General features: G+C 55.9%; 1 protein-coding gene across 1 annotated transcript in view; it reads right to left on the bottom strand.

Annotated features, from left to right (window-relative positions):
- Nucleotides 1-377: 377 nt before the first annotated feature.
- LOC135302353 (uncharacterized) overlaps nucleotides 378-20604 on the bottom strand; it is a 65169-nt gene continuing 44942 nt past the window's right edge. Inside the window, exons 17-34 of the mRNA XM_064422723.1 lie at nucleotides 7686-7724; nucleotides 7413-7484; nucleotides 7224-7325; nucleotides 6956-7063; nucleotides 6231-6299; nucleotides 6062-6142; nucleotides 5873-5974; nucleotides 5327-5443; nucleotides 4935-5006; nucleotides 4775-4846; nucleotides 4586-4675; nucleotides 4031-4138; nucleotides 3307-3378; nucleotides 2885-2941; nucleotides 2612-2683; nucleotides 2426-2524; nucleotides 1868-1981; nucleotides 378-544 (exon numbers count right to left, since the gene is read on the bottom strand). Coding sequence (XP_064278793.1) covers nucleotides 378-544; nucleotides 1868-1981; nucleotides 2426-2524; nucleotides 2612-2683; nucleotides 2885-2941; nucleotides 3307-3378; nucleotides 4031-4138; nucleotides 4586-4675; nucleotides 4775-4846; nucleotides 4935-5006; nucleotides 5327-5443; nucleotides 5873-5974; nucleotides 6062-6142; nucleotides 6231-6299; nucleotides 6956-7063; nucleotides 7224-7325; nucleotides 7413-7484; nucleotides 7686-7724 — 1613 coding nt within the window. The remainder of the gene's footprint in view (nucleotides 545-1867; nucleotides 1982-2425; nucleotides 2525-2611; nucleotides 2684-2884; nucleotides 2942-3306; nucleotides 3379-4030; nucleotides 4139-4585; nucleotides 4676-4774; nucleotides 4847-4934; nucleotides 5007-5326; nucleotides 5444-5872; nucleotides 5975-6061; nucleotides 6143-6230; nucleotides 6300-6955; nucleotides 7064-7223; nucleotides 7326-7412; nucleotides 7485-7685; nucleotides 7725-20604) is intronic.

Below are 20604 nucleotides of genomic sequence, written 5' to 3'. Positions count from 1 at the left end.
CCCTGCACCCCTCAGCAGGGACACCAAAATATCCCTTTGAGCCTCTTCATGTCCAGGCCCAGATGATGCCACGGAAGGAAATGTGCCCTCAGCCCAGGGACGCTCAGCATGGGCTCCCCCATCCCCTCGGGGCCCCGCCGCTGGGCACAGCAGCCCCTGCCTGGCTCCTGCCTGCCCACACCGTGGCCATCCACGGCTGCTCCTGGGCATGGAGCTCAGTCAGTGCTGGTGCCGGGTGGGCTTTGTTGGTGCTACCAACCGGACATAGCTGTGAAAACTCTAATTCTTTATTTAAACATAAAATGTGGGACAAGCCCTGCCCTGCCAGGCAAGGGCTGCCCACCTTCAGTCCTGGCTGGGGAACAGGACCAGGGGGCTCAGGGGCAGAGGGTCTCGTTGAGGAGGGGTGGGTTTTGGGACGGCCGCGTGGCGGGGATGCAACCACGGCAGGGCAGATAGGGGCAGAAGGGAAGAGCTGGGATAAACTGCCAGGTTGTCATTGCCTCTGTTTTTAGGTTTGTCTTCTGAAGATACACGCGAGCACCTGTGAATAGAGGTGGTGGCTGAGGCCCCAGCTGCCAGTGGCACACAGGGACCCTCGTGCACAGCAGGGCCCAGAGCTGGCAAGGCTCCCCAGCACGGCTGGAGCTGCTGGCACAGCTGGGCCCAGCTGGACAGCTGCCCCTCAAGGCTCCGGCCAGCAGGGCACGGCTCTGGGCAGGGTCCCTGGCCAGGAGCGGGCCCCAGAGCGCCACTGCCTTTCAAGGGCAAACTCGGCCCTGCTCTTTCTCCTCCCCACCTCCCTCTGCCTCTGCCCCGTGCCCCTGGGGCTGCTCTTGGCCAGGCAGCCTCAGTGGGAGCCAGCTCTGGCTGCAGCCCCAGCGGGGCCCCCAGGACAAGGCCCAGCAATTGAGAGGCCAATGGAAGCACTGGGCAGCAGCAGAACCCTCAGGAGAGTTATTTGGACTATCATGGACTGGCCACAACTCCACTGCAGCCTCAATGGGAATGTTCCCTGTCCACGTTAGACTTTCAAAAGAAGCTGTTTGAGGGGGAGAGCACAAAACACTCACTGTTTTCTGTTCCAAGAATACCAGATTCCAATGCAGCACAATATGAAGACAAGCTCCAAATAAAGCACGCCTGCCAGAAACCCTAGCCAGCAGCCTGTTCCCTGACAGAAACCCCTTCCGAGGCCATCCTGGGCATTGGGAACAGGTCTTGTGGTGCCAGCTGCATCTGTGGGAGCAATGGGAAGCGTGAGCCCGTGCTGTGCTGCACTGCTGAGCTGGCAGCACGGTGGATATGGGCAGGACGTTCTCTGTTTCCCCCAGAGCTGGGGCCTGCAGGCACCTTGCCGGCCCTTGGCACAGGCTGTGCCAGCCAACAAAGCCCAGCAGGCCGGGAGGAGAGCCCGGGGGCAGCGCAGCTGCTTGGGCAGTGGCTGCTGCCAGGGACACGGGCCAAAGCCATCCCTGAGCAGCCACTGCCACCCCTGGCCCTCCCTGCCCCGTGACAGCTCCCCCAGCCCCAGGGGACAGGCTCAGGCCCTGTCAGGACCCAGCGCAGCCCCTGCCCAGTCAGGAGCCAGGGCTGGCTCTGGCCCTGGGCTGGCGGCAGGGCTCCCGCTCGGGGCTGCTCCTGTGCCTTGGGCCTCTGGGCACTCAGGGCCAGCTCCGCAGCAGCTGCAGCGCCAGGGACGTTGCTGCACCAGTCCCGTTTCCCTGGAGCTCTGAACGAGCTCCAGAGGCCTGGAAGCCGAGGCGCCTCCAGCTTTGGCTGCTGCCGGGCCGGGCAAGGGCAGGCCCTGGGGGAAGAGCTGCTGCCACACAGCCCCGGCCAGGGCTGAGCCCGGCACAGCAATTACCTGCTGTGCCTGTGCCCATGTCTGGCATCGCCTTCCTTCCTGCAGCTAGCGCTGCCAGTGAGCCACTGCTTCTCCCTGAGTGTTCCTCCTCCTGAACAGCCTTTTGGTCCATCACTTGAAAAAGGAAAAAAGGGACAACTGGATCAAATGGAAACATTCCCCACTGGGGAAGTGGCATCTTCATCAGGAAATGCTTGTCAAAGTCACAGATAAAGACCAGGAAAAAGACCAGGTAATTTGGGCTAGGCCAGTGCACTCCCATGAGCAAACAGCTACACCGCCTGATCTTCTCAGAGACTGGGAAATGGCAGGGGATCTCAGGCCCACAGTACAGTTGGGGCACCCTATCAGCTAATGCCAAATTCCATCCTGCAGAGGCTGGGGAGGAATTGCAGCCAGGCCAGAATGGGAAACAGCCCTGCAGGGTGTGAAAGCAGCAGCGGGGCAGCGAGGCTGCCATGGATCCCTTCCCGCTGTGCCGGGCACGGCGTGTCCAGATGTGCAGCCAAAGCCCCCGGCTGCTGAGTCCCAGGGGAAGCATGAGGGAAATGCACCCACCTTGTCCTCCGGGTGCTTCCTTCTGTGTTTCTCTCAGGAATTCATCTGCCTCATGAGACATTTTGGCTGCAGTATCTTGGGTCTTCCCTTTTGGAGGACCTTAAGAGAAAGTAGTTCCATTTCCCAGGAATGGGTCCGGCAAAAGCAGGGCTCAGCCTGTGGGGTCAGCAGGGACACACTACTCACCCCTGCCATGGGAGCTGGGTTGGGGCCAAGCATCCAGCCCTGGAGCTGGAGAAGTCCTCCCTGCAGACACACCTGTAACTCAACAGCCACAGAAGCTTCTGCCATCTCTGCTGATCTGCACGGGCACCACTGAGCCGCAGCAGCGGTGAGGGGATCGTGCAGGGCGCGGGCACACAAGTGCATGGTTCTGTGCTGGCACCTGCAGCGCTGCCTCCCTGGCCCAGCTTTGGGCTCTGAGCTGGCAGCTCTCCCAGGGGAAAGGCCTTGACCTACCCTCAGCATCTCCCAGAGCCTCAGTCCTGGATGTGGGGCCTTCACCGGCAGGTTCAGCTGCAAAGAAAGGCAGGACAGAAGAGCTCCTGTGGCACTGCAGGAGATCCTCAGGCTGCCCACAAGGTTCAGCCCTGGGGCACAGCCCTGGGCCCGGCCCCTTCCCTCTCTGCTCTTCTCTTTGACTGCACAGAGCACACGGAAGGACACACTGGCACAGCACACGGGAGGAGGACTGAAAGATCAATCCTCCTTCGTCCCACTGACAGCGATCCTGAGGGATCCCTCAGGGATCCAGAAGGGAGAAGGGAAAGATTCTCAGAATCCTTCAGCCTTTACATAATGTTAAGGGAAATGGTTTATAAATGAGCTTTTGTTGCATTGATCCTGATTATTCACTCAGGAAGGGCAGAATGAAAACTTGCCTCCAGCATCCTCCAGGAACTTCAAACCATCCTTCATCAGGACTTCCTGAAAACCCATGTCACGATTCCAGTCTAAAAGGGAGCAGAGATCAGAACCATATCTGTGGCATGCTGGGATGCCCGAATGCTACATGGAAAAGGGCACTGCAAGGGGGTCGTGTAAGGCTATGGGACCCAGATGGGAATGGACATGGCCAAAGCTGCACAGGGGCCTGGGGAGCTTTGGGCTGGCTCCTGATCACTCTCCACACTCTTTCCCTGCCCTCAGCAACACCCCTGGGAGGGGTGGCTGGAGTAGCCCAGGGCCCTGGGGCTCTCTCCCTCAAACTCACAGAATACCCTCCCTAAAGCCCTGGGGAAAACTGCAGCAGGCAGTGCCACAGCTGTCCCTCCCTCCTACACTCCCTCCTGCCCTCCTTCTGCTGGGACAGCTCCCACATCCCAAGGGCAAACAGCCAGGCCCTCTCAGGACACACTGGAGCCTTGCTCTCCCCCTCTCTCCTTTCCCCACCCTGGGCACCCTGTGCAGTCACTGCCAGGTTTCAAGACATGTCTCCCATGGAGGGACCCCAGCAGGACTGCTCAGTACCCGAGTGCCTTGAGCCTGCTCGGGATAATTCCCCTGGGCTGTGCCGCTCTAGTCCAGGCTGTGCCCGCACTGCCAAGCAGCAGAGAGGGCAGCTCAAGCCTCAGCAGGGCTCAGGCCCAGAGGCACAGCAATTACCTCCTGTGCCTGTGCCTGGCATGGCCTCCCTTCCTGTAGCAGAGGCTGGCACGGAACCACTGCTTCCTCCGGGAAATGCTTCCTTCTGCACAGGCTCTCCGTTCATTTCTGGAAAATGGAAAAGAGACAGCTGGATCAGATGGAAACATTCCTGACTGGGAATGGGGAAGGTGAGGCATCACTTATGAAAGGAATGGATAAGGATCAGAAAACACCCAGGATTTTGCGACAACCCAAGGCTGCTTCCTTCCCCAAACAGCCCCAACATCTGATCTGCCTGTACATCAGGAAATTGCAGGGGATCTTAGGGAGGGCATGGCCTGTGGTACAATTGGGGCTGCCAGTCAGCTGATGCCAAATGCCTTCCTACAGAGGCTGGGCAGAAGCTGCAGCCAGGCCAGGCTGGGAAACAGACCTGCAGGGCGTGAAAGCAGCAGTGGGGCAGCGAGGCTGCCATGGATCCCTTCCTGCTGTGCCGGGCACGGCGTGTCCAGATGTGCAGCCAAAGCCCCTGGCTGCTGAGTCCCAGGGGCAGCATGAGGGAAATGCACCCACCTTGTCTTCTCTGCAGACATTCCTTCAGCATTTGCCACATGATTTCTAATGGGTCCTGGAATTTCTTGCCTGCCATGTCTTTGGTCTCTCCTGTCAGAGGAGCTTAAGAGAAAGTAGTTCCATTTCCCAGCAATGGACCCCACAAAAGCAGGGCTCAGCCTGAGGGGTCAGCAGGGACACACTACTCACTCCTGTGATGGGAGCTGGGCTTTTGTGCAGCATCCAAGGTAGGAGTTGGTGAAGTCGTCGCTCCAGATATATCTGTAACACAACAGCCACAGAAGCTTCTGTCACCTGGTCCTGACCAGTCAGTCAAACATTACGCCTTGGTGGGACAGTGAGAACATACCTGAAGAATGCTCGGAGGGCATCACAACTTCAGAGCGCCAGGCTAATGGAGAATCCTTCCCAGCCTCCCAGTCTGGAAGCAAACCAAGATGAGAACTGTTTCCATAGTGTGCTAGGGCTGGCTCTGGCCCAGCTTTGGACAGCAGGGCTCCTGCTCGGGGCTGCTCCTGTGCCTTGGGCCTCTGGGCACTCAGGGCCAGCTCTGCAGCAGCTGCAGCACCAGGGACGTTGCTGCACCAGTCCCGTTTCCCCGGGACTCTGAACCAGCTCCAGAGGCCTGGAAGCCGAGGCGCCTCCAGCTTTGGCTGCTGCCAGGCTGGGCAAGGGCAGGCCCTGGGGGAAGAGCTGCTGCCACACAGCCCCGGCCAGGGCTGAGCCTGGCACAGCAATTACCTGCTGTGCCTGTGCCCGTGTCTGGCATTGCCTTCCTTCCTGCAGCTGGGGCTCGCATTGAAGATGGAGTGCTTCCTTCAGGAATTGCCACCTTCCACTGAAGCTCTATGTCCATCTCTTGACAAAGGAAGGGAGACAGCTGCATCAGATGGAGCTGTTCCCCACTTTGGCAGTGGCATCAGAGGTAATATTTGTGAAATTTATGGAGCAGGAAAATGGCCAGATTCCAGTGGCATGATGTGAGCACTTCCACCTCCAAACAGCCACCCTTTTCCTAATCTGCAGGGCTGGATATAGTGGGGGATCTCAGGGTGTGTTACAGTTTGGGCTGCCTGTCAGCTGATGCCAAATGCCTTCCGGCAGAGGCTGGGCAGAAGCTGCAGTCAGGCCAGTCTGGGAAACAGCCCTGCAGGGCGTCAAAGCAGCAGTGGGGCAGCGAGGCTGTCATGGATCCCTTCCCGCTGTGCCAGGCATGGCATGTCCAGATGTGCAGCCAAAGACCCCGGCTGCTGAGTCCCAGGAGAAGCATGAGAGAAATGCACCCACCTTCTCTTGTCTGCAGGGGTTCCTTCAGCTCTTGCCTAATCTGTTTGGATGGTTGCAGGGACATCTTATCTGTTGTATCTTGGATTTTCCCTGTTGGAGTACCTTAGAGAAAAATATTTCCATTTCCCAGCAATGGATCCCAGAAAAGCAGGGCTCAGCCTGTGGGGTCAGCAGGGACACACTACTCACCACTGTGATGGGAGCTGGGCTTGCGTATAGCATCCAAGGTAGGAGCTGGAGAAGCTGGAGAAGTCCTCCCTGTAGACACATCTGTAACACAACAGCCACAGAAGTTTCTATTACCTGGTTCCTGCCCGCTTGTCTACAATTCTTCCTTGGTAGCACACCGAGAACATACCTGCAGGAGGCTCCAAGGGCTTCAAAACTTTATTCATCCAAGCTGATGGAGAAGCCTTCCCAGCCTCATCTAGAACGGAGCACAGATGAGAACACTTTCCATGGTGTGCTGGGATCCCCTTCTGCCACAGGGAACTGGGCACTGCCAGGGGGTCGGCTAAGGCCGTGGGAGCCAGATGTGAATAGACATGGCCAAAGGTGCACAGGGGCCTGGGGAGCTCTGGGCTGCCTCCTGGTCACTCTCCACACTCTTTCCCTGCCCTCAGCAACATCCCAGGGAGGGGTGGCTGGAGCAGCACAGAGCCCTGGGGCTCTCTCCCTCACACACAGAGGAAATCCTCCCTAAATCCCTGAGGCAAACTGCAGCAGGCAGTGCCACAGTTATGCCTCCCTACCTCCTTCTGTCCCTCCTGCCCTCCTTCTGTGGGGAAACCCCCCAGATCCCAAGGGCAATCAGCCAGGCCCTCTCAGGACACACTGGAGCCTTCCTCTCCTCCTCTGTCCTTTCCCCACCATGGGCACCCCGTGCGGTCGCTGCCAGGTTTCAGGACATGTCTCCCATGGAGGGACCCCAGCAGGACTGCTCAGTACCCGAGTGCCCTGAGCCTGCTCGGGATAATTCCCCTGGGCTGTGCCGCTCTAGTCCAGGCTGTGCCCGCACTGCCAAGCAGCAGAGAGGGCAGCTCAAGCCTCAGCAGGGCTCAGGCCCAGAGGCACAGCAATTACCTCCTGTGCCTGTGCCTGGCATGTCCTCCCTTCCTGCAGCAGAGGCTGGCAGGGAACCACTGCTTCCTCCAGGAAATGCTTCTTTCTCCGCAGGCTCTCCTTTGATTTCTGGAGAATGCAAAAGAGACATCTGGATCAGATGGAAACATTCCTCATTGGGAATGGGCCATGGATCCCATCCTGCTGTGCAGGGAACCATGCGTTCAGATGTGCAGCCAAAGCCCCCGGCTGCTGAGTCCCAGGGGAAGCATGAGGCAAATGCACCCACCTTGTCCTCCCTGCAGCATTTTCTTCAGCACATGCCTCATCTGTTTGGATGGTTCCAGGGATATCTTCTCTGTTGTGTCTTGCATCTTCCTCTTCGGAGGAACTTAGAGAAAAATATTTCCATTTCCCAGGAATGCATCCCACAAAACCAGTGCTCAACTTGTGGGGTCAGCAGGGACACACTACTCACCCCTGCCATGCAGACTGGTCTTGTTGGCAATAACCACCAATGTACGTATGAATCTCCTCCCTGTAGACACACCTGTAACTCAACAGCCACAGAAGCTTCTGCCATCTCTGCTGATCTGCACGGGCACCACTGAGCCGCAGCAGCGGTGAGGGGATCGTGCAGGGCGAGGGCACACACGTGCATGGTTCTGTGCTGGTACCTGCAGCGCTGCCTCCCTGGCCCAGCTTTGGGCTCTGAGCTGGCAGCTCTCCCAGGGGAAAGGCCTTGACCTACCCTCAGCATCTCCCAGAGCCTCAGTCCTGGATGTGGGGCCTTCACCAGCAGGTTCAGCTGCAAAGAAAGGCAGGACAGAAGAGCTCCTGTGGCACTGCAGGAGATCCTCAGGCTGCCCACAAGGCTCAGACCCGGGGCACAGCCCTGGGCCCGGCCCGGCCCCTTCCCTCTCTGCTCTTCTCTGTGGCTGCACAGAGCACACGGAAGGACACACTGGCATTGCACACGGGAGGAAGATTGAAAGCTAAATGCTCCTTCCTCCCAATGACAGTGATCCTGTGGGATCCCTCAGGGCTCCAGAAGGGAGCAGGGCAAGGTTTCCAGATTCTTTCAACCTTAAGATTATCTTAAGGGATATGGTTTGTAAGTGAGCTTTTGTTGCATTAATCCTGATTATTCACTCAGGAAAGACAGAATGAAAACTTGCCTCCAGCATCCTCAAAGAACTTCAAACCATCCTTCATCAGGACTTCCTGAAAACCCATGTCACGATTCCAGTCGAGAAGGGAGCAGAGATCAGAACCATTTCCATGGTGTGCTAGGATCCCCTTCTGCCACAGGGAACTGGGCAATGCAGGGGTGTTGGGTAAGGCTGTGGGACCCAGATGTGAATGGACATGGCCAAAGGTGCACAGGGGCCTGGGGAGCTCTGGGCTGGCTCCTGGTCACTCTCCAACCTCTTTGCAGGCCCTTTGCAACATCTCTGGAGGGGTGGCTGGAGTAGCCCAGGGCCCGTGGGGTCTCTCTCCCTCCCACAGAGGAAACCCTCCCTAAAGCCCGGGGCAAAACCATCCCCAGCGCTTCCCAGGGAGCAGGGAGCGCTGTCCCGGGAAAGGGCAGCCAGGCTGCCGGCTCACCTGCTCGCCGCGCTTGCAGCGGAGCAGCCTGGGCAGCCCTGGCAGGCAGGGCCACAGCCAGGAGCAGCAGGAGTAGGAGGCGCAGAGCAAGGGCCATGCTGCCTTGTCCTCCGGCAGTCCTGCAGCTCTTGCTGCCACCGCTGTCCCGACACCGCTGTCCCAACGTCAGCACCGCTGCTGCCACCGCCGCTGCTGCCGCAACAGTTGTGCTCAGGGACTGACTGCTGGCTCCTTGTGCTGCTGTGCAACCACGGGGCTCTGGCACCTCTGGCGCCTCTGTGACCTCAGGGCCTGCTGAGAGCTCAGCCTGCTGTGACCCCAGAGCCCTGCTGTGACCTCATGGCCTCAGCTGTACCCCCAGAGTGTGTGCCCGTCCGCATGAATGGACTGCCCTGATTGTAAATGTTTTGCTTCATCAAAGGGCCATTGCTCAGCAAAACCTTTCTTTTGCCTGCTGACATTGCTGGTCAGGCTGCGTCCCTCAAGATGCTCTTGATTGTTGCAGTTCAAATTTATTTTATTGATTCCATTTCAAGTCTTGTTTAAGGGCTCTGTTGTGCCCCCATTTTTTTCCTGAGTTGGTTTACCTCTGGGTTTTACCCTCCCTCCAAACTGTCCCTCGTGTCCTTCCCCACCCCTTGTTCCAGCTCTTTCCCTGCCTGTCAAGGCAACCCAGCCCCTTGGTTCCCCAACCTTTGGGCCAATCCCTGACTGCAACTCCCCTTTGGCATTCCCCTACTCCTGGGAGCCCCACTGGCCCTTGTGACCCATCCTCTCCACCCTCCTACCCCAATTGGCCCCAGACACTTATTGTAATCCCCTCACTCCTCTCCTGAGCATTCCCTATTGGTTCATTGTTTGCATCCACCCCATGACTTGTATGTGTACAAAACCCCTTGGGCAGTACAGCTAGGGGCTTCTCATCCTGTTCTCTTCACCTGGACTAAGCTGTTCCTTGCAGAACCTGAAGACAGGACGCCTCCTCCTTTCTCCTGTGCCTCGTCCCTGTCGTGGCTTGTGTCTGACACTGGAGAGCAAGTGGCACTAAAGGCTCTGCCTCTGGTAAATCCCCATAGCGAGGCAGTTCCCGACTCCTGCTGTAGTGCTGGAGTTGTAAGAGCTAGCCCAGGTTCCAGCACTCACTTCACTAATGTACCGAATGCCCCTTCTTCAGTGCCTGCTCTGGTGCTCTGCCAGCTCACACAGCAGAGTGTGATTCACATACTGCAGCCCAGAGGTAGGTTGTTGCAACATTGAAATGGGTGTGGTTAGCAGGATGGCTGGGCATAAATCACTACAGAACTAAAGCAAATGTGTGCACCGTGCCAGGCTGGACTTGAATAGACACAGGAATTGTGGAAAGATGAGGACAGGATAGCAGAGAACAATGGAAAAGCCAGCTGAAAAGGAGGACATGCTAAAGGAGTTATTTGTGCACATTTGGGGCTATATTTTTCTTGGGTGCAAAGCAAAATGAAAAGCTCCTAAATGCCCAAAAGATGAGAACTGTGTGTGGTAAATAGGTATGATTCATGCTGACAAAATTGAAAGAGTAATCAATACTGATACAGTAATTAATATTTGGAAATAATAAAACAGTTAAAGGTGTAATGCCAAGCAAGAAAGGGAGAGGAGGGGTTATCCCTCTCCCCACCGTTCTCCTGCAGCTGTTCAGAACAGGAAGAAGCAAGAGATAACAATGACTGAATTTAGTTGGAAGAGAGGAGAATTTGGTTGGACACCAGGCAAATGTTGATTATATGAGATTCACTGCTTTAATGTTAGAACACAATATTGGTTTATACAGTACCAGCTTGGTGCGCATGTGTAATCCAAAAGATGAACTCCAGGACATGGAGGAAGAGGAGAGGCCTTCCTCAAAGAAGATCCCCAAAGAGTGGTACAACTTACTTAAAGAAGTGTGGAGCATGCGTGGTAAAGGTGATGATGAGGGCGGTGATACAAGTGTGACGAATCGAAAATGGGAGGAGATGGTAATGACATACAGCATAAAAAGGGGAATTTTGTCTTGACAAGCTAGTCCGTGAGGTGACGGGGGGTCCAAAAGCCCTGCACTCCGTACCCCATGCATACCCCGCATGGTTAGTTTTGCTTATACGCTATTATCAGGACCAAATTATTCGTAATTTAAACCAAATTATATAGTCAGTGTTTCGAGTTTATTCAATTGTATATATATTAAGTTACATAATTAAAATTGCTGTTTTATTTAATTTTGTTTGGGTTTGTTTTTTTGGTTTTTTTGATTGGAAAATTTGGCAAATATAACATGTGGAATGTCCTCCACAGCAGAGTGTCAGACCTCTGAATCTTTTTAAACAATTTTATCAAGGTGGAACTGTGGCAGCTTCAGCTGGTGCCTCTGGAGGACCTTGAACAAAGAACCCCTGAGCTTTTCTACCCTCCCAGGTGAAGTGTGATAGTCTGGGGTCTTCCTGCTGTGTCCGAGTGCCAGGCCACTGGCTGGCACCACAGGTCCCCAGACCCTCTGCTGAGGCATCCCTCTCCTACAGTCAAGTTTAGTCTGTCACATTTGGCTTTTCTCTCTGATCCACCACCAGGACCAAAGATCACACGGTCGTGAGGATGTAAAAATGCCTGTTCCTTCTGGAACATTGCTGTTGTGTGACAGCCGTGCAGGCAGAGCGGGCAGCTGTAGGGATACTGACTCATTTCCCTGGTGCCAGCCGTGCTGCATACATCGAGCTGCTGGGTGTTGGTGCTCGCTGGGACGCGGCCTGGCCCGGCACCACGGGAGTTAGGAAGGGTCTTGAAGGAATCCCCACGCGTTAAAGCAGACGATTTAGCCGGGGATTTTAAGTTGTTTCTCAGTTAACCTTGTAAAAGGCCAAAACAAGTCTCCTATGAATTTTGTCCCTGTCAAGTTCAGTTCTGCCCCGAAATCCCCTCAGCATTCTCAGGGCAGTGGCAGGAGCCGGGTGCTGGCCCGTAGCCCCGCTGGCCGGGGAGAGCATGGCCCAGAGCGAGCCCCTGCTGCCCGGGATGGCCACAGGCCCGGGGGAGCCTGGTGGGCAACGCCAGGGCCCTGTCCAGGGCTCCTGGGGCTCCTCTGGCATCTGTTCCGTCCCCTCGGGCGCTGAGCGGTGCCCGTCCCGCGGGGCTGTCTGTGCCCGGCCCCAAAAGAGGCAGGGCCAAGGCTGTGGCCCCTGGGCTGGCGGTGCTGCCTGCCCGGCGCTCAGCACTGCCCGTGCCGTGCCGGTGCAGCGTGACCCGGCGGGGCAGCTCCGCCTCGGCGCCTCGCCACCGCCATCCCGACACGGCGGCTGGCCCTGGGCCACGGCAGCCTCGAGCCGCACGGGCCCGGGAGGGACTGCCGGAGCTCCCCGTCCCCTGCATGCCTCAGCAGACACTCCAGCCCCACTGTGTGCAGCAGGAGGGACACAAAGCACCTGCACGCTTACGAGAGTCCACAGCCCTTTCTACATGTGAAATGAGACCCCAGAACCCCGACATGTGCCTCCAGAGAGATCCCAGCACCCTGCACACCTTGGGAGAGATCCCAAACCCTCTGCATGCCTCACACAGGATTCCAAATCCCTTGCATGACTTGAAGTGGACCCCAGTGCCCTCCATGCCTCAGAGGACACCTAAAATATTCCTGGGTGTGTCACAAGGGACCCCACTCCCTCGTGCACCTTAGGGGGACTCCAAAGCCCCCATGTGCCCTACAGGGAAGTCCAGGCCAGCTACGCCGAGTGTTTTGACCTGGAAAACAAGCCTGGTTGGACCTGGGTTGTTGTGTCTCTGGGGCTGCTCACCAGCCCTGTCGGACCCTGAGGCTACACAGCCCTTCCCTTCCCTTCCCTTCCCTTCCCTTCCCTTCCCTTCCCTTCCCTTCCCTTCCCTTCCCTTCCCTTCCCTTCCCTTCCCTTCCCTTCCCTTCCCTTCCCTTCCCTTCCCTTCCCTTCCCTTCCCTTCCCTTCCCTTCCCTTCCCTTCCCTTCCCTTCCCTTCCCTTCCTTCTGGCCCTGGCTGAGAGCAGCAGACCCTGTGCAGCACCCTGCATTGGTGATGGCCCATCAATTAGGTCCTATCCAGTGTGTGTTAATTAGGGAAGAGCTTTGTTTTGCCTGCTGACATTGCCGGTCAGGCTGTGTCCCTGGAGATACTCTTGATGGCTTCCCTCTTTTCCTGGCCATGGCAGTGGAGGAGGTCTGGGCCCAGATGATCCCACGGAAGGAAATGTCCCTCAGCCCAGGGACACTCAGCATGGGCTGCCCCATCCCCTCGGGGCCCCACCGCTGGTCACAGTGAAGCGATCTGCAGAATAAATAGACTCCACTGTCGCCCTGGTTTTTAATGTTCTGTCCTGGATTAGGGTCAATCTGGGAGAAGACCTCCAAAGGAGGGCCTCCCAGAAAGCAACCCCACATGGCCCCTTCCCCCCAGCAGGTTGGGAAGGATTCCTTGGAGAGAAGTGGAAAGAACCTGTTTATTTGACAGGCAAAACACCCCCAGCACACAAAATGAACAATACCAGATGACAATGCTTTCACCGATCTGAAAAGGATGACAAATTCAGAAAGTCTTTCCTGGCAGTGGTGGCTCTGCTGTCGCTCCCTCCGGTGCTGGGGATAGCTGCTGCAGCCACAGGATGCAAACTCTCAATGTTTCCCAGGTCCCAGTCTGGAGCAGGTGTGAGTGGTTCGAAAAAAGGAAAGGAAAAACAGTCCAGGGAAAAATCTGGACTGCTTAGCTAAACTGACTAACAAGCAGAAGCCAAAAAGCAAAAGAAAAGCGGGAGCACAGCAGAAGCAAGAGCAAAGCAAGCAACAGAAAGCAAAGCAAAAAGCAAAAGCTGCACTATGTACTGCGCCGTCTGTCTGTCCTGCCAGCCGTGGGGGAGCAGGCTGATAACAAACCAAAACAAACCTTGCTCTTCAGGGCCAGTCGTGAAGGCACAGTACGTAATATCCAGCATTAACAGAACACACGACTGGGGATGCAAGCATCATAACCTCACCCTAGGACAAGTTCTTCAAGCCTTCTGATGTTTGCATTCTTGTAGCAAACTTTCTCACGCACTTTATGCAAATAACGTATTGTTATGCATTCTTTTCTGCAGGAGGAGAAATTTGATGGACTGTTGGTTTGTCCAGTGTCATTGGAGAGGTGGCACTTTCACCCTCCAATCCACTGTCACTTTTGGAAATCTGTAAATGTTGGAGTCAGAAATTCAACTGCCCTCTTTTTTACCTTGGAGAGATGCGTGTCTGTGTTGTTTTATTTCATGTCCTATAGTGACACTCCACAACCTGATGTAGTTATGATGTGGGTATGCGTGTCAGGGCCTGGCCAGGCGAGATGGCTCTCGTGAAAACTTGTGCCCCGAGCCCTGGTCCGAGCCACATCTTTGTTCACAAACATGTTCCATATGCAATGCATTACACAATCTCTTCATGCACATTCAACCCCTGGCCCCGCCTGTCCTCCCCTCACATGGCGATGAGATCCACGCCCTTCTGGGCACGCGTTGTTTCCTGTGGTGGTCACACTGGGGTCTTTGGTGGTCTCTGAGGCCGAAGGCTGTGGTCTTGCTCATGACTGAACTTTTGAACTTTTCTCCTTTGTGCGTGCACTGTGGTCCCCTGGTGCTTATCTGAGTACGTCTGTTGGTTGGATCAGCTTGGAGACAGAGGAGCTCCTTAGTCTAGGCTTCTTGCATTCCCTGGTCTTCTCCTGGTGTTATGAGTAAAAAAGTGATCTGTAGCTATGATATTTTATTAAAAATCCTTTCCTAGGATTTTTCCCCTCCTGAGGAGCTGAGGGCCTCAGGAAAGAAATGTAAACAATAACGATCTGCTGCTGTGGAATGCAACAGATGCATCTTCCATTGCTCCATGTGGATTGTTTTCACTTGATGACCAATCACAGCCAACTGTGTTGAGCCTGTGAGCAGTCACAAGATTTTTGTTATGCATTCTATTCTATTATTCTTCTTTGTAGCCTTCTGGTCATTTTTTCCTCTCTGTTCTTTTAGTATAGTTTTAATGTACTATTTTAATAGAATATATAATAAATCAGCCTTCTGAAATGGAGTCAAGCCTTGTGTCTCCACACCTGGTGTGTTCGCCCCCACAAATTATCCTTGTTTTTTTAAGGCTGCAAAGTTAAACAGGTTGGGCCAGTTGCTGAGAGTTGAAATGTTGACTATTTGTTGTTGATAGCTTCATGTTGCAATCACCTCTTGTTAATAGTTTTTCTTCAATTACCTGTTAATGGTTAGAAATCAAGCGCAGTTGTCCCCCTGCTGCTTCCCAGGAGCCTGAAGGTAGCAGGGGGAGGTGACATCAGAGCTAGTATACAGATGAGAATGCATTTCACCAAATTTTGCAATTTTCCAGGAAAAAAACTCCTAAAAACAACAAGCCAACATGGAATAAAGAAAACTAAGTAATGTCTAAAGGTGAGGAACTTAATCCTTAGTATCTGCTAAGATCCTTTTTACTCCTCACCCTAACCTGAAAGGATGTCTGCAAGAAAGAGGACCTGGAATGTTAGAACAAAAAAGTGGAATTCCCACTACTCCCTCGAGGATGGAAGCCCCAGCTCTGCCTGCATACCAGCGGGCACAGCTGCATCATCCTCCTCCTCCGTGCCACTCCTGGGAGCAGCGGGGGTGCGGGCGACCTGTCCTTTCTCCCCAACCTGAGCTGAATGTTTTTAATAAAGGCATTAAAAAGGAGAAAGATCTCCTGCCCTGTTTATGACACTGGTATTCTCCTACATAGCAAGAAGCTTCAGAAATTTGCATTTTTCTATGCCCTTTGTACCATGGCAGAGGTTTCTTAAGTAAAAGGTTAAAATTCAACACATAATTCTACAATTTAAAATTTAAATGCTTAGTCCATATATTGCTAACTTAATTGAACCCCCCAAAACCTCCATTTCAACAGCAGCCCCTGCCTGGCTTCTGCCTGCCCACACCGTGGGCATCCACGGCTCCTCCTGGGCATGGAGCTCAGTCAGTGCTGGTGCTGGGTGGGCTTTGCTGCTGCTGCCACCTGGACACTGGGGTGACCGCTTGTCCTGGGTTGTAGTGTAAAGATGTATTCTAATGCCATCCTCAAGAGCTGCTGAAACCAGGAGGGGCATTGTTTCTTCCTTATCTCCTGTTAATGGTCCCATCAATGTCTTGCCACATGAGTCAGAGATAACTCCCTCCCAGAGCCATTTCTGTTTCATGGCTAATCAAGGACCCATGAGGCAGAATGATATCAGCCCACTGTGAGATGCTCTGCCCATGGGGGAGGAGCTAAGCATCCCCAGGTGGATATAATCTGGGTTTTGGGACACAACAAGCAGTCTTTCCACTGGATTCCTAGAGGAACCGCTGCCCCTACCCACTGCTTTTCCAGAGGATGAGAGCTACCAGATTGTTTCTACAGGATCACCACTTCCACAAGTCCATTTCATCTGGACTGCTACCACCACCCTAACTAGCAGGGTGTCAAACTGTATTCTGAGCCTGTCAGTGGTTTTTCTTTTGTATTATTGCATGTGTTTTGGGTTTTTTTCCCTTTTCCTAATAAACTGTATTTCTGACTTGGACCCTCTCACTGGTTTTGCTTTCAAACTAGGACACAAATCCATCTCTTTATTTGAACACAGAGGAATGGGCCATTGCCTAACCTGCAAGCAGGAGTTGGAGCGGGTAGGAGGGTGGGGGTGGGGTGGGGTGTCATCTTCAGTGTTGCCTAGAGGGCCAGGCCAGGGGGCTCAGGGGCAGAGGAAGGGATGTGTTGGTCTCAGGAGGTGCTGGAAGCTGCTGGGCTGGTCCTGGGGTCCCTAGAGGAACTCGGGTTGGATGGGATGGGACAGACAGAGAGAAAAAAAAAAGATGAAGGCAGCTTGGGGAGGCCCATGAGGAGAGCAGGTGGCAGTGGGATCTACGGGGCAACAAGAGGCTTCCGTGTACACGGTTGTTCTGGGGTCCTCTTCACAGAAGACTTGAGAGGGCTGTCCAGGCCCTTACTGCTGCTGGAGGAGCTGCTCACGCTGTCTGGGTGTGAGGTGCAGCCACCGTCTTGCAACTCCTGTCCCGAGGTGCTCCTGTGAAGAGAGGAGGTGTCTGAGGCCCCAGCTGCCAGTGGCACACAGGGACCCTCATGCACAGCAGGGCCCAGAGCTGGCAAGGCTCCCCAGCACGGCTGGAGCTGCTGGCACAGCTGGGCCCAGCTGGACAGCTGCCCCTCAAGGCCCCGGCCAGCAGGGCACGGCTCTGGGCAGGGTCCCTGGCCAGGAGCGGGCCCCAGAGCGCCTCTGCCTTTCAAGGGCAACCTCGGCCCTGCTCTTTCTCCTCCCCACCTCCCTCTGCCTCTGCCCCGTGCCCCTGGGGCTGCTCTTGGCCAGGCAGCCTCAGTGGGAGCCAGCCCTGGCTGCAGCCCCAGCGGGGCCCCCAGGACAAGGCCCAGCAATTGAGAGGCCAATGGAAGCACTGGGCAGCAGCAGAACCCTCAGCAGAGTTATTTGGACAATCAAGGACTGGCCACAACCCCACTGCAGTCTCAATGGGAATGTTCTCTGACCACATTAGACTTTCAAAAGAAGCTGTTTAAGGGGGAGAGCAACAAAACACTCACTGTTTTCTCTTCCAGGAATACCCAATTCCTAAGCAGCACAACATGAAGACAAGCTCCAAACAAAGGACGCCTTCCAGTAACCTTAGCCAGCAGCCTGTTCCCTGACAGAAACCCCTTCCGAGGCCATCCAGGGCATTGGGCACTGGACTTGTGGTACTGGCTGCATCTGTGGGAGCAATGGGGAGCGTGAGCCCGTGCTGTGCTGCACTGCTGAGCTGGCAGCACGGTGAATACGGGCAGGACGTTCTCTGTTTCCCCCAGAGCTGGGGCCTGCAGGCACCTTGCCGGCCCTTGGCACAGGCTGTGCCAGCCAACAAAGCCCAGCAGGCCGGGAGGAGAGCCCGGGGGCAGCGCAGCTGCTTGGGCAGTGGCTGCTGCCAGGGACACGGGCCAAAGCCATCCCTGAGCAGCCACTGCCACCCCTGGCCCTCCCTGCCCCGTGACAGCTCCCCCAGCCCCAGGGGACAGGCTCAGGCACTGTCAGGACCCAGCGCAGCCCCTGCCCAGTCGGGAGCCAGGGCTGGCTCTGGCCCTGGGCTGGCAGCAGGGCTCCCGCTCGGGGCTGCTCCTGTGCCTTGGGCCTCTGGGCACTCAGGGCCAGCTCCGCAGCAGCTGCAGCGCCAGGGACGTTGCTGCACCAGTCCCGTTTCCCCGGGGCTCTGAACCAGCTCCAGAGGCCTGGAAGCCGAGGCGCCTCCAGCTTTGGCTGCTGCCCGGCCGGGCAAGGGCAGGCCCTGGGGGAAGAGCTGCTGCCACACAGCCCCGGCCAGGGCTGAGCCCGGCACAGCAATTACCTGCTGTGCCTGTGCCCGTGTCTGGCATCGCCTTCCTTTCTGCTGCAGGGGCTGCCAATGAGCCACTGCTTCTCCCTGAGTGTTCCTCCTCCTGAACAGCCTTTTGGTCCATCACTTGAAAAAGGAAAAAAGGGACAACTGGCTTAAATGGAAATATTCTCCACTGGGGAAGTGGCATCCTCAGGAGGCAATGCTTGTCTAAGTCACAGGTAAAGATCAGGAAAAAGCCCAGGTAATTGGGGCTGGGCCAGTGCACTCCCTTGTGCAAACAGCTGCACCGCCTGATCTTCTCAGAGACTGGGAAATGGCAGGGGATCTCAGGCCCACAGTAGAGTTGGGGCAATCTATCAGCTAATGCCAAATTCCATCCTGCAGAGGCTGGGCAGAAGCTGCAGCCAGGCCAGGCTGGGAAACAGCCCTGCAGGGCGTGAAAGCAGCAGCGGGGCAGCGAGGCTGCCATGGATCCCTTCCCGCTGTGCCGGGCACGGCGTGTCCAGATGTGCAGCCAAAGGCCCCGGCTGCTGAGTCCCAGGGGAAGCATGAGGGAAATGCACCCACCTTGTCTTGTCTGCAGGGGTTCCTTCAGCTCTTGCCTCATCTGTTTGGATGGTTCCAGGGACATCTTATCTGTTGTATCTTGGATTTTCCCTGCTGGAGTACCTTAGAGAAAAATATTTCCATTTCCCAGCAATGGATCCCAGAAAAGCAGGGCTCAGCCTGTGGGGTCAGCAGGGACACACTACTCACCACTGTGATGGGAGCTGGGCTTGCGTATAGCATCCAAGGTAGGAGCTGGAGAAGCTGGAGAAGTCCTCCCTGTAGACACATCTGTAACACAACAGCCACAGCAGCTTCTGTCACCTGCTTCCTGCCCGCTTGTCTACAATTCTTCCTTGGTGGCACACTGAGAACATACCTGCAGGAGGCTCCAAGGGCTTCAAAACTTTATTCATCCAAGCTGATGGAGAAGCCTTCCCAGCAACCTCATCTAGAACGGAGCACAGATGAGAACACTTTCCAGGGTGTGCTGGGATCCCCATCTGCCTCAGGGAACTGGGCACTGCAAGGCGGTCGGCTAAGGCCATGGGAGCCAGATGTGAATAGACATGGCCAAAGGTGCACAGGGGCCTGGGGAGCTCTGGGCTGGCTCCTGGTCACTCTCCACACTCTTTCCCTGCCCTCAGCAACATCCCTGGGAGGGGTGGCTGGAGCAGCGCAGGGCCCCCGGGGTTCTCTCCCTCAGACACAGAGGAAATCCTCCCTAAAACCCCGGGGAAAACTGCAGCAGGCAGTGCCACAGCTATCCATCCCTCCCTCTGTTCCTCCTGCCCTCCTTCTGTGGGGACAGCTCCCAGATCCCAAGAGCAAACAGCCAGGCACTCTCAGGACACACTGGAGCCTTGCTCTCCCCCTCTGTCCTTTCCCCACCGTGGGCACCCCATGCAGTCACTGCCAGGTTTCAGGACATGTCTCCCATGGAGGGACCCCAGCAGGACTGCTCAGGACCCGAGTGCCCTGAGCCTGCTCGGGATAATTCCCCTGGGCTGTGCCTGACTTGTCCAGGCTGTGCCCGCACTGCCAAACAGCAGAGAGAGCAGCTCAAGCCTCAGCAGGGCTCAGGCCCAGAGGCACAGCAATTACCTCCTGGGCCTGTGCCTGGCATTGCCTCTCTTCCTGCAGCAGAGGCTGGCACGGAACCACTGCTTCCTCCGGGAAACGCCGCCTTATGCCCAGCCTCTGCATCCACTTCTGGAGAAAGGAAGAGGGACAGCTGGATCAGGTGGGGCTGTTCCCCACTGGGGAGGTGGCGCCTTCCGGAGGGAATGCTTGTCAAAGACATGGCTAAGAATCAGGAAATCCCTATAAACATTTTGGGAAGGCCTGGGCCCTCCCCTCTCCAAACTGGTGCCCTTTCTGTTCTACCCGGCGACTGGAAAATTGCAGGGGATTTCAGGCCTGTGGTGCAATTAGGCGGCCGGTCAGCTGATGCCAAATGCCTTCCTGCAGGGGCTGGGCACAAGCTGCAGCCAGGCCAGGCTGGGAAGCAGCCCTGGAGGGCGTGAAAGCAGCAGCGGGGCAGCGAGGCTGCCATGGATCCCTTCCCACTGTGCCAGGCACGGCGTGTCCAGATGTGCAGCCAAAGCCCCCAGATGTTGAGTCCCAGGGGAAGCATGAGGGAAATGCACCCACCTTCTCCTGCCTGCTGCATTTCCTTCAGCATTTGCCTCATGTTTTCGGATGGATCATGGGGTTTCTGGTGTCCTGTAGCTTGGTCCTTCCCTCTCGGAGGACCTTAGAGCAACAGAATTCCATTTCCCAGGAACAGATCCCACAAAAGCAAGGCTCAGCCTGTGGGGTCAGCAGGGACACACTACTCACCTCTGCGATGGTTGCCAGGCTTCTGTGTAGGAATCAGCAAAGCAGCTGGAGAAGTCCTCCCTGCAGACACACCTGTAACTCAACAGCCACAGAAGCTTCTGCCATCTCTGCTGATCTGCACGGGCACCACTGAGCCACAGCAGCGGTGAGGGGATGGAGCAGGGCGAGGGCACACACGTGCATGGTTCTGTGCTGGCACCTGCAGCAATGCCCCCCTGGCCCAGCTTTGGGCTCTGAGCTGGCAGCTCTCCCAGGGGAAAGGCCTT

The sequence above is a fragment of the Passer domesticus genome, chromosome 6 (assembly GCF_036417665.1).
Source record: "Passer domesticus isolate bPasDom1 chromosome 6, bPasDom1.hap1, whole genome shotgun sequence".
NCBI lineage: Eukaryota > Metazoa > Chordata > Aves > Passeriformes > Passeridae > Passer > Passer domesticus.
This window is presented reverse-complemented; position numbering and strand designations above follow the sequence as displayed.